General features: G+C 59.2%; 2 protein-coding genes across 4 annotated transcripts; both read right to left on the bottom strand.

Moving 5' to 3' along the window:
* Window positions 1-223: 223 nt before the first annotated feature.
* On the bottom strand, window positions 224-4,356 carry C8H22orf39 (chromosome 8 C22orf39 homolog). 2 transcript variants are annotated; one of them, XR_009055221.1, is made up of 4 exons: window positions 4,236-4,356; window positions 3,999-4,166; window positions 1,092-2,153; window positions 224-841 (listed from the first exon to the last, which is right to left on the bottom strand). XR_009055221.1 is itself a non-coding variant. In XM_057747122.1 (3 exons), the coding sequence occupies exons 1-3, from the start codon at window positions 4,257-4,259 to the stop codon at window positions 2,028-2,030; spliced, it is 318 nt and encodes a 105-aa protein (XP_057603105.1). In that variant the 5' UTR covers window positions 4,260-4,356; the 3' UTR covers window positions 224-2,027. The 2 variants fall into 2 exon arrangements, 1 of the variants encoding a protein (XP_057603105.1); XM_057747122.1 differs by having other exon boundaries at window positions 224-2,153.
* A 2,155-nt stretch (window positions 4,357-6,511) lies between these two features.
* On the bottom strand, window positions 6,512-25,257 carry UFD1 (ubiquitin recognition factor in ER associated degradation 1). 2 transcript variants are annotated; one of them, XM_057745790.1, is made up of 12 exons: window positions 24,825-25,257; window positions 22,328-22,460; window positions 21,928-21,960; window positions 19,319-19,440; window positions 17,045-17,175; window positions 14,920-14,992; window positions 12,106-12,174; window positions 11,259-11,324; window positions 10,942-10,989; window positions 10,333-10,421; window positions 9,560-9,641; window positions 6,512-6,630 (listed from the first exon to the last, which is right to left on the bottom strand). In XM_057745790.1, the coding sequence occupies exons 1-12, from the start codon at window positions 24,825-24,827 to the stop codon at window positions 6,556-6,558; spliced, it is 924 nt and encodes a 307-aa protein (XP_057601773.1). In that variant the 5' UTR covers window positions 24,828-25,257; the 3' UTR covers window positions 6,512-6,555. The 2 variants fall into 2 exon arrangements, with proteins under 2 accessions (XP_057601773.1, XP_057601774.1); XM_057745791.1 differs by lacking the exon at window positions 24,825-25,257 and adding an exon at window positions 22,566-23,895.
* Between the last annotated feature and the right edge of the window lie 145 nt (window positions 25,258-25,402).

The raw sequence follows: 25,402 nt of genomic DNA, 5'->3' as shown, positions 1-25,402 counted from the left end.
GCCACCTGAGTAAGCATTTAGATTGTCCCTTTTCCTAGAGGGCCCTGGCCACCACCCCCACCTCGGCAGCATGTGGTCCCTGCTCCTCGTGGCCCATGTGGCCCTTTCTCTGCCTCGCAAACCTCGAGCCTCCCCTACCACCCTGCCCGCCGCAGGTGCTTTCACAACCTGTAGGCTTCCTCCATGAGGTTGTGTGATCAAGTCAGTGGGTCACAGTCAGCTGTTTTGCTTTAACCTTTTATTTAGAAGTAATTGTAGATTGACAGGAGGCTGGAAATCCACAGGGAGGTGCTGTGTGTGGTCCCCCGGCTCCCCACATCACGCCTTACAGGGCCGGTCATGCCAGCACCACAGACCAGCTGTGCAGCCCGAGTAGGCCCAGGCTCCCAGCTGCAGCCGCAACCTCCGTCCATGTATCACAGCGCAGCCGCCTGGAACCACCGCTGTGGCCCTGGCACCATCACCATCCGCATCCCTGTAATGACGTCCTTTCATGGTGTCACGGAACCAGGCCCCGGGCAGCAGTGTCTCAGGCGCAGGCAGGCACTGCTCCGTGAAGACTGGCTCTGTGACGTGCGCCGTGCGACAGGACCCACCAGGTCACAACGCGAGCCGCTGATCACTGTGGGCTTCGCCCCCACAGCTTGAAAGACGATGCTCTTGTCACTGTCCGTTTTCTTCACAGCTGACATCTGAATGTTCACGTCTGTCCCCTTAGCTCAGCAGGGCTCTGAGGCCACGTCTGTTTCAAGCCTGTGGTCCCAGGGTGTGTGGACATGAGGGGTGGACGCAGGATCGTGCTCCAGGGAGACGCTCACCTGTGGCGGAGCTCGCTCAGCACCTGAGAAGTTGCGTGACTCCTGATGGAGCCGACCCCACCACGCGGGGAGCCCCGGGAGCGGGTGCCCTTCCAGACATGCGGCCTCCCTGCCTGCGTGTCGCAGTCAGGAGGACGCAGGCGGCGCTGCAGCAGCCTCCCTCCCCCTCCTCGGCCAGAAATGCCCGTGAACGCAGCCGCAGGGGACGGACCCTAGTTGCCGCAGACACCCAGCTCCGCCCTGGGAGGGGCCCCGGGTCTTCTGTATACTCACCTCTGCCCTGGGGGTCCCGTGTGCACACCCCACCACTCACAGGTACACAGTCACGAAGGACTCTTGGGGTGCACAGGAGAGAACACACAGAATGGGGAACTTTACCCTTCAAGGGACACCTTTCTGAAGCGAGGTGTTATTTTGCCCCAAGAATGAGCTAAGTGATGCGGCCAGGCTGGGCCCGGCTGTGAGGGAGGCGCCGACGCCGCGGGCCTGGCCCTCAGCACCATGTGGCGGGGCCTGCTACACGGCCCCAGACGCTAAATCATTTCCTCTGTAATAATGAGACCTCTGCAGGGTTCCTGTTGGTTCAAACACATATATTTTAAAAACATCTACAAGTGTAAGCACACAAAATTCTACCGTCAGGTACGAATCTGGCCCTTTCAAAATTAAACTGGGTTTAACCCTCAGCTTCTATTTGGAATCAAACCTGTGAAATGTCTTTTGATATCGTCCACATTTTCTAAAAACGACCAGGGGAAATTCTGAGGGGAGGACACCAAAATTCCATGTCTTGGGCTTGCACGTCTTCAGCCACGAGTCTGGGAACCCTCTTCACACGAGGCTGTGTCCTGCAGCTGTGAGTGAGCAGGGGGAGGCCGCCTGCACCTGCAGAGGGAGCGCCGCGGCGGGAGGACACTGTGGCTGGCACTGCGTGGCCGTCGCCAGACCAGGGCCACGTGGGGCCACCTCATCCCACGGCCTGCGTGTCCACACGGCACGGCGTGAGACGGCCCTTCGAGAGTTCAGCTGAGGAGCCCAGCCCGCAGGAGGGCCTCTCCTGTGCCGCGGTCCCCAGGCCTCCTGGAGCTGCGTGCTGGGTGGACCGGCTCTGAGTGTGGTGGCCGCGGCGGCAGGCGAGGCTGGAGACGGGGGCTCCGTGTCCCACGCCAGGTGGAAGCTCCCAGGGACCCTCCAGACTGTTTGGCCCGGTCACCCATCCTTGTCCTGGGGCAGAGGGAGGTGCCAGTCTGCTGGGGGGCTCTGCCTGGGGGGCCACACCGGGCCGTGCTGCCGTGTAGCCCGGAGTCTCGCCCGCTCACTCTCACGCAGGGCCCGCTGCGAAGGAGACCTGGTCAGTTGCGGCCTCACGTGCACCTGTACCTCCCTCCTCCTGGTCCCCGGCCACACACATGACGAACACAGCCCCGAAAAGCCGGGGGGAGGGTCACCACACACACACCTGGGTCATTCTCCTCCACGCTACCGCGAAAACCTATTGTGTACACGACTGTTACGAGGGTATTTTTAATTCTCGGGGGCCCCAGGGCTTGATGCCTTCCGTTGACCTAATCAGACTCAGCAGCTAAGACCGGCTGGGGGCTGAGCCGGGAGGAGAGATGAGCCTGAAAGAGCGGCCAGATCGGGGAGGAGGCCACAGACAGACAGACAGACAGACAGACAGACAGACAGACAGACAGATCGGGGAGGAGGCCACAGACAGACACACACACACACACACACACACACACACACACACACACACACACACGACAGACAGTGGGCGCCACCCCCCGCTAGTAACCCTAAGGCAGCAGGTCACAACCACAACGGGGCCTGCGGTGGGGGCTGGGGGTGGCAGGGGCTATGCTGGCTCCTTCACATGTAGAATGTCGCTTCCTCCTTCTGTTTTCACTCAAGTTCTATTGTCTGGAATGGAATGTTTTGTTCTTGTTTAAAAAGCGATCAGAAATGCAAAGTAAATATGAAAGCCCTGCAGACCTCCGTCTCTGAGGTGGAGTTCACAGGTTCCCCAATTCCATTCAAGGCCCGCATTTCAGAGCCATCACCCATTTCCCTAATGAAGGAATCATCTTCTCCTGGCTGGTACACATCCTGTTTTTCTCATTAAGTGACATGCTGCGGGCACCTTTCTGCATGGGGATAGGTTACTATCTTTTCTTAATGGCTGTGTAGTTCTCCGTGGTGGGGAAGAAGGTATCTGGTCACATGTCTGTGACTGGACTTCAGGTCACGTTCAGTCTGTGCACTATTACACATGGTGACACAATGGACATTTTGAACTTTCAGCTGTTACCCAATTATCTCCCTTGGATAGACTTCCAAGAGTAAAACTGGGGGGTAAAAAGGTATGCATCTGACACTTAGATAATCAGAGCACCTGACATTCCACCAACAGTGCCCAGGTGCCCCGACTCTCCAAACCCCTGCGGACCTTCTGCTGGGCAGAAACCACTGACTGGCATTTTAAACGTATACCAGGCCACTCGGTTTTCTTTTACAATGAATTCCTTCTTTGTGCCCTTTGCCCACTTTTCTATTCTGAATGATTCCCATTTTTCCTACTGCTGTATGGGCTCTATCTTTAAAAGTGATATATATATATACAGACTTAATAAAAGGTTATTAACCTCTTGCCGTATAGGCTGCAAACTACCTCTCCCATTTTCCACTGATCTCGAACTTGTCATTTTCTTTCGCACTCTGCAGTCCTGCTGGCTGCCTCCCCGGCATGTCCCAAGTGCACTGCACCCTCAAAGCTTCGCTCCACCCACCCCTCTCCCCGCCCCCGTCAGCTGCAGGGCACCACCGTACCCTAAACTAGGGTGTAGGAGCCGGGAGGACAGCGGCTGTGTTCTCACCACTCCTGTATCCCCAAGAACACCCCAAGTGGTCAGTGTCTGCTGAATGAATGGACCAGAACCCCCTCCTGACTGGTGTCCCGCGCCTCCCCCACATCCTCTCTCAGTCTGGCAGCCACACTGATCTTTTAAGGATATAAATCAAAGCAGGCTCCCCAGAACACTTGGAACAGGCCTGGTCGGCTCACCCAGCTCACCTGGGCCTCACTTGGGTCTCACCTGGCTCACCTGGGCCTCACCCGGCTCACCTGGGCCTCACTTGGGCCTCACCAGGGCCTCACCCAGCTCACCCGGGCCTCACCCGGGCCTCGGCGCTGCGGCGCTCCTCCCACTCGCGGCAGCTGGCCAGGTCGCGCCGCCACTGCCCGCAGGCCGGCCGCTCGCCGTGGACGTAGTAGTGGCGCAGGAAGTGCCCGGCGCTGCGGCAGAGCTCCCACTCGGCGCGGTAGGCCTCGCACGGCCGCGGCGGCTGCGGGGACAGAGGCGTGAGCGGGGGTCGCGCCCGGCCCCGTGGGCCCCCGGCTCCTGCCTCGCTTACCCGCCAGCCTCCGCCTTCCGCCATGTCCCGGCGCTGCCGAACCCGCCTCCTGAGCCCGCAGACGCCGCGGGACTGACGGGCGGAGGGACCAGTGAGCTCCGCGCTCTCACCACAGGCTCCTCGCCCGCCTCTTAGGGACGCGCCGGTGAACAGGACGTCCGGGTTGCTAGCCAATAGCAGCCAAGGGAGGGCGTGGCCAGAGCCCGGAGCGGGCGAGGCCTAGGGGTGGGGCGGGGCCGCTATGGGCGGGGCGGGGCCCGCTATGGGCGGGGCGGGGCGGGGCCTAGAGGGCGGGGCGCGTCCCGGGTTCCCTGGCCGGGCTCGCCGCGTGGCGGCAGCGACAGCGGCGTCTGCTCGGGCCGGCAGGTGCCCGGGTGCACGTTCGCGTCCAGTGGCTGTTTCTGACGGAACCACGCGGCTCGGGCAGGTTCTTTCCAGCAGCTTTGTTTCCATCATCTCTAAGACGGGTTCACTTCGTCGGCACACACCGGCAGTCAAGGCCGCGCGGCCAGGCCCGCGGCTGCGGCGGCCCCTCCCCTCCCCGTGTCCCCTCGAGGGCGGGGTGCCTCCCGAGGGAGCCCAGGCGGGAAGCGGGGCGCGGAGGCTGTGCGGCCTGGGGGACAGCAGGCCCTGCGGGTGGGCGTCTGGAGGTCGCGCTAGGGGCGAGGCCCGCAGGACCGCCCCACAGCACCCCTGCAGTGGCCCTGGGGCTCCTGCACGGCGGGGGCTGGGTCCCCTAGGATGAGACCGGATCAAGCCGGGGAGCTGCAGTTTCACCAGGAGTCCTGCCACGCTGGCTCCGAGCAAGCTCGGCGAAGATGCTGCCTGAGGGCAAGGCTGCAGGCCAGGGTACAGGCCAAGTGGCTCCCCAGTCACCAGAAGACCTGCCAACGGCGTGCAACCCTGGCCCAAGCAGGGACACACGGGGTGTGGCTCAGGGAGGACAGAGACGCCGCCAGCACCCTACAGAACGCTATGTACCAAACGCTGCACTAGCTGATGTGTGCCTGCAGACAAGGCCGCCCACCCACCAAGGAGGGCCTCAGCCTCTGCCAGCGACCCGGGACCCCTGAGGTGGAGGGCCAGGCAGGTCACAGCATGCTCGTGCCTTCCAGGACCACCTCCATTGCCAGGCCTGTAGGTTTGGGCCACAGGGCCCAGCCCTGGTCAACATGATGACCTTTGATGCTCATTCTTGGAGGACACGTGGGTGAACCCTGGGGACACTCTCTCCTCTTCTGAGTGTTGAGGGAGCCCTGTCCAGAGATGGACCCTTTGGTCCACAGTAGGAACACAGGGAGGCCCTACTGGGCCCTACCGCCCCCACCCCAGGGCCAGAGAGCCTTGTGTCTCCCTAAAGGCAGGGTAGAACAAGGGGCACTTGTCCAACTGTCCGTCCATGTTGGTACCTAATCACTCGGAAGCAATTCAGGTTTTAGTCATTGCCTGTTTTTATTTGAAATTCTTGATTTAGAATTATTTTCAAGGAACAAGAGATTAAAATAATTGAATTAACTTATCCAAAGAGCTCATATTATAGAAAGTGAAGACCTGAGACTAAATTAATACAAGTAAAAAAAATAAAGACATGCCACCAGAACTTGGGAAAATTTAATACATTAAAACTGGGAGTGGGGGGTAGGGAAGGAGAAAGAACGTATCTTCAGCTTTCATTTATTCTAATAGTGCTTCACCATGAAGTTGTTTTACAGTAGAACAGATTCATGAAGGAGCCAGTTATCTCCAAATGAAATCAAAGTAAAAGTGGAAATGCTTTCAGGTCAGGTTTTCCTTCTAGGAAATGGTTTTTTGGGGAAAAAAAAATCAACACGTAAAACAAAAGTAGAAACACCCTTCCTCAAATACAGCCAGAGTAAGGGGATGACCACTATTTATAGAGCACGTCTATGTTTAAACCACTTTTTTCCAGGCCAAAGGCAACGGCTAAGCTATGACCTGGAAGAAGAAAAGATAAATGAAGAAAGAGAAAGAACACAACTTAGAGCAGTTCACTCCCTTCACTGGTCTTCAGCAGGAACTCGGGAACTCTGCTTCAGCTGAGGCCGGAGGCCTGCCCGAGGGCTGAAAGCAAGGCGCGTGAGGAGAGGAGGCGGCCACCTGAGGGACCTCAGAGACGGCCTTCACTTTCCCAAAATCAACCCCACAAACTGCTGTCCTGCTGTCCACTTCCAGGTAAATCCTGGTAATTCTTAGGTAACTCTAAACAAACCTAAAGTGACTGAGCATCCCAGTCAGAGCCAATAATTAAAAGCCAGCATGTTGCAATTATTTTATTTTCCAATCAGCCAACCATCCCAACCTATGGCTTTCTTCCCTTTTTACGCAAGGACTGTCCTTCTCCGGAGAAAGCGACGAATCTGCCTCCAGCTTCATCCTGAGTGTGAAGAGAAAATACCATTTTCAGAAATTCTTTCAAAGTCTAATAAGTGCTTTATCCTGTAGACTCACATACCATCCACCCACTTTCCTTACTCCCACATTATCCATGATAAGAAATGTCTTTGAAATAGAAATACAAATTATAATCTATTGAATTGAAAACAAAACCAGAGAATCACAACTCTGTCTACCACAGCCTTTTTTCTCAGGTTGCATGTATATCCTTTTGCAAAGGCATCACACTGTCAACGTAAAAAATATAAGATACACCCCCTAAAATAAAAACCACCCCAGAGGACATTTCCAGGCACGGTTCTGCACTTGCCTACGTGAACTACTTCCCTACGCAACCCCCCAGTCTCGAGGCACTGCACTTCTTCTCTCATGCGCTCTAACTCCATCCTGGGGCAGGCAGTTCTACGATCAGCTGTTCCTTCCAGGTCTGCAGTATTTAAGTTGCCCTGGTGGGCAGCTCAATGTCTCTGCACACAACTCGGATCTTCCCTAGAGGCTTAACTCCCTGGCAGAAGGATGCACTTATTTTCAAGGCTTTTTAAAATGGTGACTCAGCAGCCCTCACTCTACCAAGCTACTCTCCCTTCAGCAGAAAGACAGCTTCTGTTTTTCTGAACCCTCGAAAACAGCAGGCATCTCTCCAGGAGCTTTCTGCTAGTCGGGGGAAGCACCCCCTGTGGAAGAGCATCCCGAGCTCCCTAGCAGCCCGGCCCCCAGCGCAGCTGGTGTTTCTGGTGAGGCCCGTAGAAGAGTGATGCGGGAGCGACCACACAAAGGCAAGTCGCAGGCTTCCCTTCCTGCAGGGCCCTCCGTCTGTCCCCACTGTCAGCAGCGGAGCCTGGCTTCTCTCTTGTGCCCACGATCAGTCACAGGAGGCATCCTCCAACTTCACCCACTTGAGGAAGGTGTGTCTTCCGGGACCTTTGGGCCTGGGCCGTCCCGCCTGGACGGGCCGCTGCCCTGGGGCTGCACATAGCTGTGGAGACGCCCTGCTTCCTGGGTGGAAGGCTTTCTTATTCCTACTTACTCCTTCGCTTTAGTGGGTGTGCCTTCAGTAGCTTCCTGAGAAGCAGTGCGCAAGGAGAGCTTCTGTAGCTGAGAACACCTCTCACCTCCTCTCACGGATCACTGACAGGTGGCTGGGGTTAGACTGCTGGGGACCTGGGGAGACACTCAGCTCCACACAGTCTGGAGGCTTGGAGCCCGAGATCCGGGTGCCGGCACCGTGGTCTCTCCCGAGGCCCCTCTGCAGGGCCTGCGGTGGCTGCCTTCTCGCTCTGTCTCCACAGGCCTTTCCCGTGTCCACACCCCCTCGAGCACAACAGGGCCAACCTTAGTGGCCTCAGTTTAGCTCACCTCTGTAAATGCTTACCTCCAACCACAGTCACATTCTGAGGTGCTGGGATTGGGGCTTCCACACAGGACCTGGGGACACAATTCGGCCCACAGGACTCCGCGTGGAACTCAAGGACCCTGCGCCACAATGTCCCAGCTGGTGTCCCGCTGAGATGGGCCACTCTTGCCCCCTGGTAGCATCTCTACCTCCCGGAAGCTGTAGGATCTTCCCCTTGCCCCGATTTGGAGCTGTTTCTGTCCACTGCGCTGGACGCTCCGTGGGCCCCTCGGTTGGGAGCAACTACGTCCCTGCTGGTTTCTGCCGCTCTGGTGCCTCTGATCTCCCGAGCCTGGGGTGTTGGCACTGGAACCCTGCCTGTGGACTTCAGTCGGGGGCAGCAGGCTGGGACCTTCGCCAGGCTCGATGGGCCAGACAGCTCCTCCGGCTGCAGCCCGCCCACCCGCTGCCAGTGCTCAGCAGCCAGGTGGGGGAGGGTGGCGGACGGTCACCACTGTGCCTGAGGGCCGGCTGGGCTGGGGGCTCTGTGATGCCTGTCCCTTCTCCTGGGGGGCGGGGCCAAGTGCTCCGGGACACATACTCAATCTTCACCCCAGGTCCTGGCCCCCGGCCGGCTTGGGATGGGACACAGCTTCTCTGTGGCTTATCGGCCAGGTGCCCTTGGCCTCCCGCTCCGGGGCTCCCGGAGCTCTGCCACAGGTGCCCCCCCCACTGTCCCCATCACCTGCGCCCCAGGACAGGCAGTGTGAGTGCACCTGCAGGCCCACCTCAGTTCCACATGTCTCCCTGGACGTCTATTCACGGACACCCCCGCCTCCCAATCCCCCCAACAGTCAGGGAGGAGGGAGCCCGAGGATGCAGGCCCGGGCCAGCAGCCAGGCTGGGGGCTCACCAAGGCCTAGAAAGGTCCAGGTGTCAACCTGACGGACGTTAAGGCCAGGAGGGGCTGTGAATGGGTCTCTGGATCCCCCGCTGGTCCCCGAGGGACCGAGCCTCGAGAAAAGCAACCGGGAGCGTGAGGGTTTGAGGCGGGTTCTAGAACCACCAGCATAGCCACGGCTGCTGGGCAGGGTGGGCACTCTGCGGCAGGCTGTGCGGGGTTTTCCAAGCCAGTTTCCAGCTCCGGGGAGAAATGACCACCAGGCGGAACCTCCCCTCCCTGCCCCCGGGAGTGCAGGTGGCAGGGGCTGTGCCCCAGGCCCCGGGTGTCCTGACCTCCGCACACCCTCACGCGCACTCCTGTGACGCGCAGGCAGTCACAGCAGCGGCTCCACCAGCCTGTCCCGGGGAGCAAACACCTCAGTACAGAGCACGCGGCACGGGGCCTGGCACCTGGCAAGGACTCAGGAGGCTGGACCCTCACTGATCACCACTGAGAGGGGCACCAGAGCCTGCAGAGCCCCCACGGCCTCAACAGGACAGTCAGGCCACTGGGGAGAGGAGGGCCCCCGGAGCAGAGGAAAACAGGACAGAACCACCCTCACTCGGGACGCAAAGAATCTCCTCAGCCATCAGTAGCCAACGACACTTGTCGTGACGCGCGAAGCACACTCACCTCTTCAACTTTTTTGACCAGCGGACGTGAATTTCTGATGAACGTGATCTTACCAAGTTTAAATTCATAGTTGGGAATTCCTCTATAAAGAAAAGAGCAGAAGAGATGTGAGTGCCAGGAGAAGGGACTAAAATAAAATCCCTTTGTGACCACTGGGTCCACGGCTGTCCCCACCCCCACTCTAGGAGGGAAAAGAAGGCGCCTGGGGCCTGGTCTGCAAGGGGACACCTGGGAGCTGGAGGCCTCACCATCTGTGTCCTCCAGCCTCACATGCCCCCCTGCAGGGCTACACCTGCACTAAACTCACGTCACTCGCTAAGAGGCTGGGTGCAGAGCTGTCTCTGGTGGTCTCCGTGTGCTCTCACACGGTCAACAGGGGACAGACCTCATCCCTGCCACCACCGTGCAGGCCACCAGAGCAGGGACTCTGCTCTGAAAGTCCCTGGACCAAACAACACAAACAACCACGTGAGGCAGCTCCTGCCTCCTCCTGAGGGAAACGGATCAGTCCCAGAAGAGGAAAATGGGCACGTTACTAAGTCGGCACCAGAAAGGCTGGAAGTAGGAGAGAGGTCACGTCAGGGGCCAGCAGGGCTGGACTGAAGGGGTCCTGGGGAGAGGCCTGGAGACAGGGGGCACCGCACGCTTCTGCCACGCGTGCTCCAGCCCGCCGAGGGGGACAGAGGCGTCCGCGCCCCCGCAGAGCAGAGTGAGGCCGCCCCAGGCCCCAGTGCGGGCCTGGGGCGGGCAGGGCAGAGCCAGGGCACACCCACCTCTTGATGTCTCCAGGCTTGATTGGGGAGGGGCTGGGCTCTACGCCCTTCTTCTTCCCATCGAGTCTATTCCCGGAGCCGGAGAAAGCCTAAACAGGCAGGCAGGGGGGCCGTGAGCTAAGCCCCGAGGACAGGAGGGAACCTCGGTGCCCACGCCCCCTCGCGGCTCCTGGCCCAAGGACAGTGCCCCCAACCGCCTCGGCCCCCAGGCGAGGGTGATGTGTCGGGCTGGACACGGCTCAGCTCTGCAGACCTGCCTCCCGGCACGAGCCACACCCACCAGGCCCTCCCCATTTCCAGGGAGGGTCACCGTGCAGGACACGGTTTAGAGAGAAAGCAAGAGTGGTCACATCTGATGGATCTACGTGATGGGTGCACGTCGTGTCTGTTGTGTTGTGTCAATTTGCCGGTAGGCTGGAAACTTTTAAAGAGAAGTTGGGGCTGCCTGACAATTGTTGGGAGAATCCAGGAGAAAGTGGATGAAAAAGGATCTGGTGACTGAGAAGGCGCTGGGTCCACGTGTGCGGGGTCCCGCAGGCCCGCTCTCGGCTACAGTGGCTGGGGTGTCACAGGTGGCGTGGTGGGAGGACAGACACACACGGCACTCACGCGGAAGCCCAGCTCCCCAGCGTAGCCGCTGTGGTCAGCTTCGCCCTCCTGGTGGGGACAGAGAAACAGGGATGAGCTTCTCGGCGGGGTCCCCGGCTCCTCCCTTTGGCCCCCTCGTTGCTCCCGCCATGCCCGCACCCCGGCAGCTGGGACACACCGCGCCCGGGAGCGGGGCTGGAGGGAAGCAGCACGTGGCTGCCCCGGCACCAGTGGAGGCCAAACAGTGCGCAGCGGCCAGGACACCGCAACGCGCTCCAAGGACCGACGCGGGCGGGGGAGCGGCGCACAGCGGGGAGGAAAGCAGAGGAGCGACTTACGGGGGCCTCCTCGTGCTGGGCTTGTCTCTCCGGCTCCTTGTAGCCCAGAGGAGCATCGAAGTCCACCTGTGTCCCCGACAAGAAAGCGGGATGAGACAGGGCCACACGCGGCCTCTGGGGCTTTTCTGTTCTAAGCTGGACACGTGTGGGTCCACGTGCAGCTGTGGGAGCCGACACAGAAGGGGTCCCGTACAGTCCACCCACCTCCCCGACGCTCACGGTTCACAGACTCACAGCAGGACATCCGCACCGACAACCCGGTCCTTGGCCCGACGCCCCCAGCCTGCCCGCACACGGGCTTTCTGCTTTGTTCCCACCACTTGGTCCCCGCTGCGGTCGGTGCCCCCACCCCCCAGCCCCGTCGAGATCCTGAGTAGCGTGAACACCACAGGGGCCCCTCTCACGGCCCTTTCACAACCACACCCCCTTCCCTCCCGGCAACTCTACCACCCCGGAGCCCCAGCCACTCCTCTGCCCTCATCTCTGAGGTTTTGTCATTTCAAGAACGTGACATAAAGAGAACTGCACAAAAGGGAACTTTTCTGCTAGACGCGGCTCCCTGGAGAGCCAGGACGCCGGACGGTCGTGTGAACGGACAGCCCCCTACGCGGAGGTGAGCAGCCTTCCTCAGCCTCCAGGAAGACTTGGCCCTGGCAGGGCCGAGATGCTGGTGGGTCTGGCCAGCTCAGACCCGCAGCAGCCCAGCACCGAGCACAAGGTCGGCGACCCCCCAGCGTGCTGGCAGCATCTTCCTCGCTGCCCCCCAACAGTCCCGGGGCCGCATGCCGCCCGCCCAGGGCACCCAGCCGCGGGGCCCCCAGCTGCCCAGCCAGCCGCGGCCACTCACGTTCATGTCGCACTCGATGATGGACACGGCCTTGTCGGGCTTGGTCTCCATCACCCGCAGCTCGTAGATCTGAGGAGAAAAGTCAGCCCTCTCGTGGCAGCACTGGGCCCGTCACCACAGGCATCGCTGCGGCCCCGGCTGGCTCCCGCACACACGCCACTCGTCCCCACGACACCCCCAGCCACACCTCTTGCTGCGAAGGAGCGGCCGTGGGGGCCACCTTGATGCCTGCCACTCAGCTGACCACCTCCCATAAGGGATTCACACCAGACAAGGCAGCTATGCAGCAAACGGCAGAAGATTCAGCGTTTACCCAGGAAAGCTCACGTCTAGGAATTAATTCTCAGTGGATAACTAGCGACACACGGAAGAGAAAACGCTCTAGGAACGCTCGCCCCAGCACCGCTCATCCACTGCGTCCCTGGACTGGCCGCGTGAGGGGCACGTATTCACGCACAGTAAGTCAGAGTCACCAGGCAGCCGGGGGCAGGGTGCCGAAACCCGCTGTGCTGCTGTGTGTCGAGGACAGTCTTGTGAACAGAAAACATGCACAGGGTCAAAAGGGTAGGAACTCAAGGTGGCAGAGTCCACGCTCCCTGTGCTGTTTGAGGCCTTTCCCTCTGCGCGGGGTGTGTCTTGCTTCGACAGTGAACCATCGGGACAGCCCCACCCCTGAAAACACGAAGCATGAGGGCGAGGGCCCCCAGGGACAGTGAGAAGGCTCGAAGCCCGGTCTGGCTTTCTGTTTCCTCACTAGTGACACGCAGAGATGAACGTGCGTCGCCGTGCGGACGTCCCACCGCCTCTCCACGCAACACAGACCTCCAGTGGTTCTGCCGCCACGGACAAGGTAGCATGAACACCTGTGTCCGCGGCTGCTGGGCATGTGGTCACCCTTCTCTACAGGCATGTTTTCAAACTGCAGGTTGCAACTAACTAGTGAGTCATAAAACTACGCTGCAACCAGAACTAGAAAAGGAGAATACCGGAACACAGCACTGCAGCACCACGGTCCTACACTGCACGCAGCCAGGACAAGCACGCCTGTGCTATTTATGGTACACCACGTGTCGTCACGCTGTATCTACAACACTCATCTTAAACTTTAAAACACTCCACCTGTATTCTCACCGATTCACCGCTACTGAAGCACCAAGAACACCCTCCAGATGTCTGCTTTCCCAGTGCGGCAGGTGCCACCTTTGAGGCTCATTTATTAAACACTGTGATGGATTTAAGCACCGTGTTTACCACGACTCGCTTCCCATTTGCCAGCTTACCTGCCCGTCCTGTCTCCCCACACCCCAGTCTTTCCTTCGAGGCTAATGCTTATTCCCAAAGCACACGCTTGAGAGGTTCCATCGGTAAGTAAGTTCTCTCAGACCTCATCTGAAAATATTTTGGCGTTACCCTATCCTGTAAAGGAGGTTTGAAGACAGTTTCCCGCAGCCCTGGCACAACTCCGCCACGGGGGAGGTGACAGAGGCCTGCCGCGCTGTCCTCCCCCAAGCGCTGGTCTTCTCGGCTCGCCTCCCCACGTCGGTGCTGGCATCTGTAACCATCCTGTCTGGTGGACATTAAACTCCTGTAAGTGCGGGCTGAAGGCCAGCTCTAGAGCAAGTCCACTCCTCTCCTAACAGCAGCTCCACGCTCCATCCTCTCCCGCCGGGGTTTTCACCGAGCACGTCCGGTTGCCTCAGGATCTCCCAAACCTCGGCCACTCACGCCGCTGCCATGCTTCTCTGCGTGGACACCTACGTCCCTTCTCCCGATTCAACTTCCCCTTCGTTAATTCTTTGCTAGTGTTGTTTAACTCTGACTGCTTTTCAAATAATCCAGCATATCTCGGACAGACTTTTGCTGACTGCTAAACTTTTCGATTCCACTTTTTAATTTCTTTGAACGCTTTATACATAGTTATTTTATATTTGCACTTGAAGGTCCCAATTCTGATCTCTTAAAGGTCTAAATCCGCTTTTGCTGTCTCTGCGTTGGGTGTCTGGTGGTCTTATCAGGAGTTCTTGTTCACTGGTTCAATCTAGAGCAACCCTAAGGGCTCAGCCAAACTGGGAGCACTATCTCCGGAGAGCCTGGACGAGGACAGAACCCACCTCTGCATCTATCTTGGCCCCGTAAGGGCCCGAGTTTCACGTGGATGCCTTGATCCAGATCGCCCACCACACACTGACATCACCACCTACCCTCGGCACACGCCTGCTGTCTTCTCAGATGGGCCCTTCAGTGTGTCTACTCTCCCATACACCTAAAAGCAGAAGCCCAGACGTGCATTCCAGTTCTCTGTAAACCTGAGTACCTCAACTTCCCTTTCAGTGCAAAAGCGTCAATGTTATTTTTTATCATCAATTTTTTTTTCCAGCATTTGTTACTGCTTTAACACTTTAAGAACAATAACATTAAGGCTGCCTGCAATTAATCAGGAGAGCTTAACATATTCAAGCTAAGGTAGACAATACCTAAAATGTCCAAGATTATTTCTTCATTTATGAAAAAAAAATAAAAGTGGGATTCAAAATCCAAGAAACTGAACAAGGATTCTTAGCATTAGATGCTTCAATCAGAAGGAAACTGTCAGAGAACATGCTGGGTCCCTGTGTGACACCGGGGAGCAGCTGGCGTCCAACCCTGTGTGCATGCGCACGTCTGTGTATGTGTGGCAGGTGTGTGCATGGGGAGGGGGTGACGTGTGTGGCAGAGTGTGTGCACGGCGGAGCTGTGGGGGGCGGTGCTGGGGGGCAGCACAGGCTCCTGCTCCCGGTGGCAAGGGCCCAGAGTCCACGGGGCTGAGACACTCACCTTCTCGTTGTAATTGATGGCGATCACGTCCCCGGTGGTCAGACACGCAAAGTTTCTCAGTGCGTTTTCTAACCTGCAGACACACACTGTCAAGGCAACACAGCAAGATGGGCCCACAAACCTGAACAAGTTTCCACAAGGGGCGTAGAGGATCGGGTCACACTGTGACCAGACAGATGTGCGCCCTGTTGGGGCTCAAAGACACGCGGCCATTACTCAGCAGTGAGAAGCAGGCAGCTCTAACACGCAGTAACGGGATGAACCTCACTCTCCACTGAGGGACGAAACCAGTCACGGAGCAGTGAGACACCCCCAGACCCCAAGAAAGGCTGATCTCTGAGGCGGGAAGCAGCCGAGGCTGCAGGGGCCGGGGATTGGCTCAGAACGGGCAAAAAGGGGTACAAAGGCCCTTCTGGGAGGACGGCCATGCTCTGGATACACGGGGGACATCTCTGTCAAACTCACTGACGTGTGCATTTTACTGCATTAAATTACACCTCGGCAAATTGATTTTAAAAATCCGACACGAGCACGGGGTAAAAAAAGGTTGAATGAAACACAGGTAAGTTCCTTAAAAGTCCCCCAAGAGCAAAGATGTTTTCACTTACACTTTGTTGTTTTCATCTTTTGGACAACAGTCCATATTTAGTGGTATATTCCAAAATAAAAATATTTAATAATAAAAAACTTAAAGGAAAAAGTAGCATATAAGCCCTTTTCATAATAGTAAACAATACTAAGTTCTTACAAACTGAGTAACCCAAATGCCCAGAAAAGGGAATAACACCCAATCACGTAGAATATTTTAACCATATCATCCTCGTTAATTTCTAGAATTGTCTTAAATCAAAAGTCAAACACAAAACCTGGTTCCAGGTGCGCCACTGAGACGCGGCAGCCCTGGCCAAGGAGCTGAGGGCGGAGGAGCCGGGTCTACGTTCACTGCTCTCGGGCTGCTCGCTGCTTCGTGAAGAGTCTGGGGGGCACGCCCTCTCCGCGCCCCCATGGGAAATGCCAGCTGCAGGGGTGCCCTTCCCTCAACTCCTCCTGGTGACCCCAAGCTGCCAGATGCGCCCCCCCCCGGGCCCGAGGGCGGAGCCAGCTCTGCGCTGCCTGGACCCAGACCCTCAGCCAGAGCCTGGCACGCCGCGGCCACGGAAGGGACACCTTTCCCCACGGTGCAAGTACGTGTGCCGAGAGACACGGTCTCTGAAAGCAACCAGGTACGTGTGAGCTGCGGCGCCAGCAAATGAACTCCACACCAGAGACGACCGTGAGGGGCCGTGGTGCAGAGGCCGGCAGGCCCCAGCCCTGGACACTGTCCACGCCCGCCGTGAGCAGAGTGCACAATACCACGTGTGCCCAGCACAGGGGGCGTGACACGCCTGTCCACAGACATGGCCAGCAGAGGCCCCCGCACGGCCCAGCGGCACCCAGGATGTGGCCAGCAGCAGCAGCAGTACTGCTGGCTCCCGCCTGCGGACGTGTGCCGGCGGGGAGGGCGGAAGCAGCTTTTTTTAAACTATCTGTGTGGTTCCATTGTGTTTTTTACCAACATGCTTTTTTAAAAATAAGTAAGTGGAGTGACCACTCCGTAACGTGATCTCAACAAGCCCAAGCCGGCTACAGCCTAGAGAGCTCGCTCGTGGTCCACGGCACAGCCCTCACCCACGCTGCTCACTCCCTCCCTCTGTATCCACCTCACACACACACACACGGCTGCCTTATGTGCAAAGAACACACAAAACATCACTGGAACCTGAAGCCTTCGCTTTCCCCTGTGCTTGAGAGACAGCGCTCTCCGCGCCTGGGTACAGAGGGGCTGAGAGGCAGATGCGCCGCCTTCCCACCAGGACACACTGGGCTCTATACCAGGGTCACTGGCCTCCGGAGGAAGGGCTCCACCTGCCCTCCAGGAAGCATCCGGAGAGCGTCCAGCACGCTGGTCCAGGGCCCTAAGCCACATGGACGTGCTGGCCCGACACCACTGTTCTCGTGTCACATGTCATCACAAGCGTGTGGTCCCCAAAGCAAGCATACACCCAACCAAGGCTTACTGTTGCCTGCCACCGGCCAGCACAGCCCTCCCCGGCCCCGAAGAACCCGTTCCGCTTCAGAAGGATACACGGCCTTGGGGTTGGTGATGTCCAGGAAGTCGGGGCTCTGGGGCTGGAACTTGGAGTACGTGGCCACCTGCAGGTTGACGCTCTCCACCTGAACCAAGCCCCCCTCCTCCAGCAGCAGGTTCTGCATCATCTGGGGGGCGAAGCAGACGGGAGGCAGTAGGGCTACGGCCGGGGCCAGAGCACGTCCACAGGCACACACCCCACGCCACCCAACTCCCAAGGCCCTGGGGCCAGCTGCGCTGCACTGGAGGCGGGAGGATGACAGCTCCGGACGGGCTGGCCTCGCCAGGCACGGCCCACAGCCGAGACCACAGGTGTCTGCTCCAGGGAGTCTGTGGAGCCACCCGCCAGGTGGAGGCCCGCTGAGGAATGAGACAGAGAGACGAGCACGGGCCCGAGGTCCTGGGGTGCAGGGGTCCAGGATCCTGCAGCGACCTGACGGTCAGGTCCAATAAATGAGCACCCTGTGCACCCTGGAATAGTTTTTGCTTTTCTTATTTCAAACCTTTAAAGAGAGCTTCAAACATACACAGCTAGCAAGGGCCACAGGGGGAGCTCCACGCACCCATCCAGCGTCCAGGGCCCTCATGCCATAGTGGACCCCGTCCGCCCCCTGGCTCCCCTCCCTGCCCATCCACCCTGCTGTCTGGAGCTCAGGGCAGGACAGAGCCTGCCCATCAGCCGACAGAAAGGAAGCAGCTGCTCACACACATGCTGGGGGCAGGAGACCCTCAGGCCAGCTCTGCAACAGCAGCTGGGAGACCCCAGGGACCACCTGCTCCTGCCAAGGGCTGGACGGCCAGCCCAGGAAGAGGCCAGCAGGCAGCCCCATGCTACCTACAGAGGCTTCCCCAGGGATGGGATGTTTCCAGGCAGGATTCAACTAGCTTTCTGGTCCAAAGTGGTCCGAGAGCCTGGACAAGGGCCCAGCCAAACTCCAAGTCCGTGGGTTGGAGGGAGAACCTTCCGGGAACAGTGACCCCCAGTGCCCCTTCCTATTTCACTAAGGATGGGCCACAGAGGGACCCGGGGAAGCTGTCACTGCCCGACACTTTGGCCACCCACTGCGCTCCACGCATAGTGGGACAAGGCCTGGCGCCCGTGAGGGGAACCTGCAGACACACACGAACAGTGAGATGTGGGCACGTGAGCAGGGAAGCAGGTCAGGTCTGAGCTTTGAGGCGTGACTAACAGTTCCCCTGCGGTCAAGGAAGCAGCGCAGGATACCAGCTGGGCTTAGCACTCGGGAAGGACCCAGGCTCAGGAGTGGGATGGCCCAGGGGAAACGGGCAAGGTCACCCCTCCGGAGAGGAGGAACCTTCAAACTTCTATTCACATTTAATCTCAAAACACAAGCTAAGGCGGCTCCCATGGCTGAGGCCGGGACCCTCACTGAGCAGGAGAGGGGGGCCACTCTTCAGAGCTTCTCTTTCGTGGCAGGGAGGCCTTAGGGTGGGTTCCCAACTCCGCCTGCAGACCAAGGGGTCTCTGAGCACCCCGACAAAAGCAAGCACAAAGGGAAGGACACACAGTTCCCTCTGAGGGCTTCCCGATGCCAAGCGAGTGGGGAGAGTTGGGGCTGGGCTGGGGAGGGGGAGGGAAGGAGGGAGCCAGGCCAGCCCTTGCCTGGAGACCCTCCCTTCCATACTGTCTAGACACCGGGTTTCTGCATAAGACCTTACAAAAACCAGGGCCCTCAAGTACTTTCAAGGCACCTACAACACTAACAGCTGCCGGCTGTCACAAAAGACAGCACCAAAGGTCAAAGGGACATGCCCGGGCCAAGGATGGAGCGGGGCAGCTGTGGGCCCCTCATGCCTGGGGTGCTGCAGCCTGGCCCTCCCCAACCCCGCCCACAGGGACTTCCACCTGTGGACGTGGATGGCACCGGGCCAGCCTGAGTGCAGACAGGCTTCGTTGCCATAGCAACAAGGCTGAGTGCTCAAGACGGACTCAGATACAGACAAGTATCTACACACATACACAGTGCGACAGAACCGGGGGACAAGCTACTACAGCAGGGAGAGACCATATAAAAACCCAAAACCCTGCACTCAGACCACCTGAAAATACTCCTACCTCATTATTTTAAAAAAGCCCAACCCAGGAAATGTCAGCGAAGCAGCCTGGCTGTGGTTTCCAGGCCACCAGGTGAGCAGCTGACCCCAGCTCGCGCCCACGCGGGTGTCCACAGCCTCACATGACATCTGCGGCAAGGCGCGCCCCTCTGCTCCGGGGGCAGGACAGCAAGCAGGCGGGGAGGGGCCACTCACCCAGTGCGGGAGGTAGCAGATGCCCTCGTCAGCCACGAACTCCAGCACGCCGCAGTGTGTCATGCGGTCCGAGTTCTTGTTGGTCAGTTTGAACAGCATGGGGTAAGTGATGTTGAGTCGGCCTGAACAGAAGAGCGAGGCATGAGGCTCGGCTCCCTTCACGGAGGGAAACCTTATTCCCGGATCCTTCCAGGGAAGACCCCTGCCCACGGGACCCACGTGGTGCTGAACTTCCAGGCACCTGCCTGCCCAGCAGACCCCGCGCTCCTGCCGGAGCTCAGGAGCACACGCCCAGTCAGCCACGCAGCCCCGACTTATCCGGGTGATTGTCTGAAATTCCCGTTTTAAAAACTGACGTGTTTGTGCATTTATTCATGGGCAGTTTAAGTGCCAACCAGGTGCTGGGCAAAATCCCTCTTGCAAGGTTTCCAGTTAGAAGCCAGAGTACGCGAGGTGCCTGTGCCAGGGAAGGGGGGGGCAGGAGGCAGGGCCACCGGACGGCTGCTGGGGGACGTTCCCAGCGGAGGGAGTTCCGGGCAGAGGAAGCAGCCCCAGCAGAGGCATGGAAGCTGGGCTGGCTCCGGAACTGCTGGCAACCAGGTGAGGCTGGGCACCAGGACCGGGCAGGCAAGCAGTCGGCGGGGGTGGGGGTGGGGTGGCATTTCGGGGACAAGGGAGGCCCGGCAGGGCTGGTCAGCAGTGTGTCCCCTCCACCAGGGCCTCCTGAGGTGGGGGCCACATGCAGGGCTGGAGGCCTGCTGACTCGAGTACAGGGGCGCGGAAAGGAGGACTGGCGACATGAGACAGGAGGACAGTCAGGAATGGGGGGTGGTTCCTGGGGCAGTGAGGTGGGCACTGTCCTTGCCCCTTCATCTAAGAGGCACACAGCTCCGACAACATTCCTAGGGTCACACAGCCCAGGAGCAGCCACGCTGGGGGTCAACCCAGGCCGCTGGCCCATGGCTGGGGCTTGACCACTGAGGCCGACTTTAGTTTGAAAGTTTAGGCAAATGTGGCAACAGAAGTTCCACTCGGCGGCTGGAGATGTGGCAGACTCCACCTGGGGTCTCCCGAAACACTTGGAGAAACAAACTGGGTGATGAGCCTGGGCGGGAAGCCAGACTGGAGAGCAGAGCCTGGGGAGGCAGCAGTGGGCATGGCTGTCCCCCATCACCAAGGGCGACGGGGATGCAGGCGGTGGTGGCCAAGGGCCCAGATGCCAGGCCCTCTGTCACCAGGGCACCTCCCTGCTGTAGAGCCATGGTGCAGACTGAGCTGAGTCAGGTGAATGGATTAATCAGGCTTCAACCAAGGGTCCGAGGTTCTTGCCATCACGAGAGCCCCCTGTGTTCCTCAATAATTTTCAAACTGCGTTTTGTGATTCAGAGACGTGCCTTGGGGCGCCCGAGCTCTCTGCACCCCTCACATCCTTCACCCTGAGCAGTAACCCAGGACTCCCGTGAGATTCCACCTGGATGGCTCCTTCCATGACTCACGAGGTCTGCACAGCACTGACCTAAGCCCTGCTGCCCTGATCCCCAAGTTTCCCCTCACACACGTGTGCCAACACACCTGGTCTCAGTCCTGGGTCAGCTCCACCCACGAGGTGGCTCTCAGGCCCAGACCCCACTTCTGGGACGACAGGGGCCCGTCCACCCTCTGGCTGAGCTAAAGGCCTCCCTCTGCGGATGCAGCCACTGCAGTCGTCAGTTAAGCCCTGCCGGCTCAGGGCTGCCTCCTGCCCCTGCCCGGTGCCACGGGGCCCTGGCTGTTAACACCACACCACAGGCACCACCCAGGAGGCACTCCTGGCACAGAGCAGTCCCCACAGATGGCACTGTGTGTTCTCATTTAAAGCTGAGAACATCAAGGTTCAGAGAGGCCCAGTCGCTGTCTGGAATCAGGCCAGGTAAGGTACAGAGCCGGAGCCACACAGAGCCAGCACCTGGCCCACACTGAGCTGGCTGACGTGCACCTGCCGCAGAGGGTGGACCCCCCCCACCAGAGGCCTCCACGTCTCCTGCCTCAGAACTCACACCAAAAAGACCCCTAAGTCTCAAAAGGCAGTGACTATGCCCGTGGTCAGGGCTTCCTAGTCCGGGCGGAGTGGGGCTGGGGGCGTGAGGTCTCTGAGCTGCTCCCGCAGGAGAAGGGGCCGCGGAAAGGGAGAAACGCATGGCCCGTCTCCAGCCTGGGCCTTTCCCGCTCCTGGCAAGAGGCGGGACCAGACGAGGGGAGCGGCTCCTGCGGTGGGCGGTCAGAACTGCAGCTGCAGCTGAGGCGAGAGACACGGGGAGATGAGAGGCCTGCGCCGGGTGTCCTCTCAGGGGTCACCGTCCTTTAGGGGCAAAACCCAGTGTTTCCAGCCAAGAGCAACGGCTGCACCAGCGCTCACACCTTCCTTTAGTCCTGCCGGGTCCCGGGGTGGGGGTGGAGGTCAGAGGAGCGCAGCAGACCCAGAGCCGAGCACCCGCTGGCCCCCAGCCTCCCAGCCCAGCGCACACCCTACAAGGACGCCTCCCAACCAGCCCTGCTGAAGGACGCCTGCGCCCAGCCCCAGGGCCACATGCATGTCATCTCCATCCTCACGTCACACAGAAAGTACTTACTGAGTTGGTCGAGGGCTGAGGGCGGCATAATTACTGTGGAAAGAACATTAAGGAAGTATTAAAAAAAGAAAAATTAGAAGGACAGCAGAAAAGCCAAAGTGTACTTTCTGCTATACCTAAATGAAAATGTTAAAGGATACTTGTGGGGCAGCTAGAATTTCAAAACAGCTTGTCATAACTAATCGTGCCCGCTGTGATGTACTGGGCGGAACCAAACGGCTGCCAGCCGCGAACCCAATCGCAATTAGGACCCTCCCCCACCCCTTAGCCAGTCTGGGGCCGGAACACCTTGCAGGTGACTAGCTTCTGTGGCACATGCAAAACCAGGGCTGCTGAGAACTACGTGCACTGCAGGCTGAGGGCAGGAAAGGTTTCGATTCAAAATAAAAACAGCACATACTCTTCCCTCCTTTCTCCACATCTGACCTGTCATTCGGCCCCGCGAGCATGGACACAGAGAAGCAGCGGTACTGCGTAGAGAAGCGGTTCTGGAAGACCCGGGGGATGGGGTGGTCGAACATGTTGAAAGAGAACTGGAAAGAGGAAAGAGATGCCACAGTTAACAGAGAATGAAGGCACGTTCCTTCTGTCAACAGTCAGAGAGGATCGGGGCGTCAGCGCTTAAGAGCAAGACCCACCTGCACCGAGCTGGCAGCTGCCGGCAGCAGGACACACCCCCCAGCGGCTGCCACACCCCGTCGTCCTGCCAGCCTCAGTCCACTGCTTTCGGACGGTGCATCTTACTAAAGTCTACAACTGCCCCCACAAGCCTGCCCTACACCTCTCTCAGCCCCCCCACCCCCCCCAAACCCCAAGATCTCCTACGATGGCCACACCCCTGCCGGCTGCTCCTTCAGCCCGGACCACGTTCCCTCTCCTCCCTCCACGCTCAGGAGCACCACTATCTGCCAGGCTCTACTCTCCAAGCACGAGAGAAACGTCACTAACAAAACAACTACAACCCCTGCCCTGGCTGAACAAACGGACGTTCAAGACAAGGAAAACAAGCACAGAAAACCATCCACGCGTCACTGTTCCGCACACAAGAGGGTAAGGGACCAAGAGCTCCTGGGAACGCTGCTTCAAGAGGGTGGTCAGGAAGGATCTCTTCAGAGACCTGACGTCAGGAGAGGGGGCGGGCAGAAAACAGGCAAGGGCGGCGCTAAGAGCAGGTGCCCAGGTCTGCACCCCCTCCCCCCCCTGGCTTCCAGGACCGCCCTTTCCTTTCTCCGGGAACCTTCCCTGCTCCGCCCAGGGCCAAGGCGAGCACCCCTCAAAAGCGCTGTCAGGCGGTTTGTAAGTAAAGCCCAGACATCGTGCCACCACAAAGGTAAGATCCCAGCTCTTTAAACTGTAGGTTATGATGAGGCTCAGAGCACGTGCTGCCCAACAATGGAGGATCTCCTCAAAGTACTGCAACTGCTCTGACGTGTCAGAGAGAAGGACTATGAAGATGCACAATAGGGTATGTAAACAAAAGAACCGCAGGCAGGGTCTTGAAGATATCTGTACACCCGTGTTCACAGCAGTGCTCTTCACCATAGCCAAGAGCTGGAAACTACCCAAACACCCACTGACAGATGAATGAAGAAAGAAAATGTGGTCCATCCATACAATGGAATATTGTTCAGCCCTAAAAAGGAAGGAAATTCCAACACACGGCTACAACAGTGATACACTGGGAGAACAACATGCTCAGTGAAATGAACCAGACAAAGCAGGACAAACACTGCAGGGTTCCACCTACAGGACCTACTTAGGATAAGTCAAGTTCAGAGACAAAAAAGAATGGAAGTTTCCAGGGGCTGGGGGAGGGGACTTGTTTAACGGTGACAGAGTTTCAGCTATTCAAGACCAAAAACGTCTGGGGATGTATTACACAACAACGTGGATACGCTTAACACCACTGAACTGTACACACAAAAAATGGCTAAAACGGTACATTCACGGTACGTGCTTTTCTACAAGTTAAAAGAAGCACTTAGGGCTTCCTAGGTGGCGCAGTGGTTAAGAATCCGCTTGTCAATGCAGAGGTCACGGGTTCGATCCTAGCTCCAGGAAGATCCCACATGCCACGGAGCAACGAAAGCCCGTGTGCCAAAAAAAAAAAAAAAAAAAAAAAAAAGAAGCACTTAAATAGGCAAGTATCTCTTGACTTGATCCCACATGGACGTGAAGTAGAGAGAAAGCCAAGGGCTGACGGGACAGCTGCCTAGCCATTCCAGAGTCCGCAAGCGGCGCCGGCCGCCTCCCGCGGACGCGGCTCCTGCTGCGGCTCTCCGATGGGTCTCCCCTCCCTGGAGCGCCAGCAGAGTCGTTGTCAAGCCCGTGTCTCTCCCGCTTTGCTTCTAAGCAGACCGCTCGTCGGACACCACCTTGGCCAGAAGCGCAGCCAGCGCGCAGCGCTCCGGACGAGAGCAGGGAGGGGCGTGGGCGCCCCCTCACGACCCCCCCGGGGAAGCTCTGTCTTCCCTTCGCAGCGCGCGAGCGGGAAATGGACACACAGCACCGAACACCGGCTACCAACCTGCCCCGGACCCCACCTCCCGCCCGGGCCCCTCTCCCCTCGGCCACGCCGGCGCCGGCGCACAGCGCCCGATGCCACCAGCCTGTGACCCCGGCGGCGCCCGCCACCCCCGCTCCCGGGCCGCGGCGGGGCCCGGGGGGCGAGGGCGCCCGGGGCGGCGTCGCAGGCCGGCAGAACCTCCCGCGCGCTCTCCCCTGCCCCGACCCCCGCCGCTGGACCCGGGGCTTGTTCGCGGGGAGCCGGCAGGCGTCTACACCCGCGAGACGGCGCTCGGGCCCGGGCGGCGCCGGCGGCGCCTCAGGCCGGTGACTCGGCACCTCCGCCGCCGCCGCCACGCCCGCCCGCGGCCCCGGCCCGCCCGGCCGCTCACCATGGTGGACGCCTCCGCCTCGCAGGTGCGCTTCGCAGGAAACGATGCGGTGCGAGCCGCCGCCGCCCCTCACAGCCGCCGCCTAGCGCGGACGCCCGGGGCTCGCCGGAAGTGCCGGACCTACACTTCCGGGGGATGCGCGCGGAGGGCCGCGGCGCGAGCGAGCGGGGCCGCGGCGCGAGGGGCCAGCGTTCCCCCGGAGCCAGCCCTCGGATACCCCTTCCGGACGAGCGCACTCTACAGCACCTTCCGTGATGATTTAAAACGACAGTTCCATCGTGCCCCCCTCCTGACGAACTTGGTGCGGCCCCCGCCCCTGGCTGCCTACACTACCCAGCATGCACGCACACTTCCGGCCTCTGCGGCGGCCATCGCGGACTCGGGCGGAAGTCAGCCACACTCCCGCCCTCGACCTAGGCCGAGAGCCCACTGAAATCCTACGCTGATGCCCTCGTCTGACGTATGCATGAGTTGGACTTGTGGCGAGAAGGTCTCTTTTCCCTAGAGGTCCCAGTTGAGGGAGGTAGGCGTCTCTTCCCCAAGTAAAGATGTCCACCGAGCGTCGCGTGTGCGGGTCC

The sequence above is a fragment of the Hippopotamus amphibius genome, chromosome 8, assembly GCF_030028045.1.
Source record: "Hippopotamus amphibius kiboko isolate mHipAmp2 chromosome 8, mHipAmp2.hap2, whole genome shotgun sequence".
In the NCBI taxonomy this organism is placed as follows: Eukaryota; Metazoa; Chordata; class Mammalia; order Artiodactyla; family Hippopotamidae; genus Hippopotamus; species Hippopotamus amphibius.
Note: the sequence above shows the minus strand (reverse complement) of the source record. Positions and strands in the feature narration are given on the sequence as shown.

Coding starts and splice junctions, on each gene's coding strand:
- C8H22orf39 (XM_057747122.1), bottom strand. CDS start 4,259: ATGGCGGAAGGCGGAGGCTGGCGG. Junction 4,167..4,235: donor CGGAAGGCGGAGGCTGGCGG/GTAAGCGAGGCA, acceptor CTGTCCCCGCAG/CCGCCGCGGCCGTGCGAGGC. Junction 2,154..3,998: donor GCCGCAGCGCCGAGGCCCGG/GTGAGGCCCGGG, acceptor TCTCCTTCGCAG/CGGGCCCTGCGTGAGAGTGA.
- UFD1 (XM_057745790.1), bottom strand. Junction 10,990..11,258: donor CCCAGCACGAGGAGGCCCCC/GTAAGTCGCTCC, acceptor TGTCCCCACCAG/GAGGGCGAAGCTGACCACAG. Junction 6,631..9,559: donor TGGTCAAAAAAGTTGAAGAG/GTGAGTGTGCTT, acceptor CTTCACACTCAG/GATGAAGCTGGAGGCAGATT.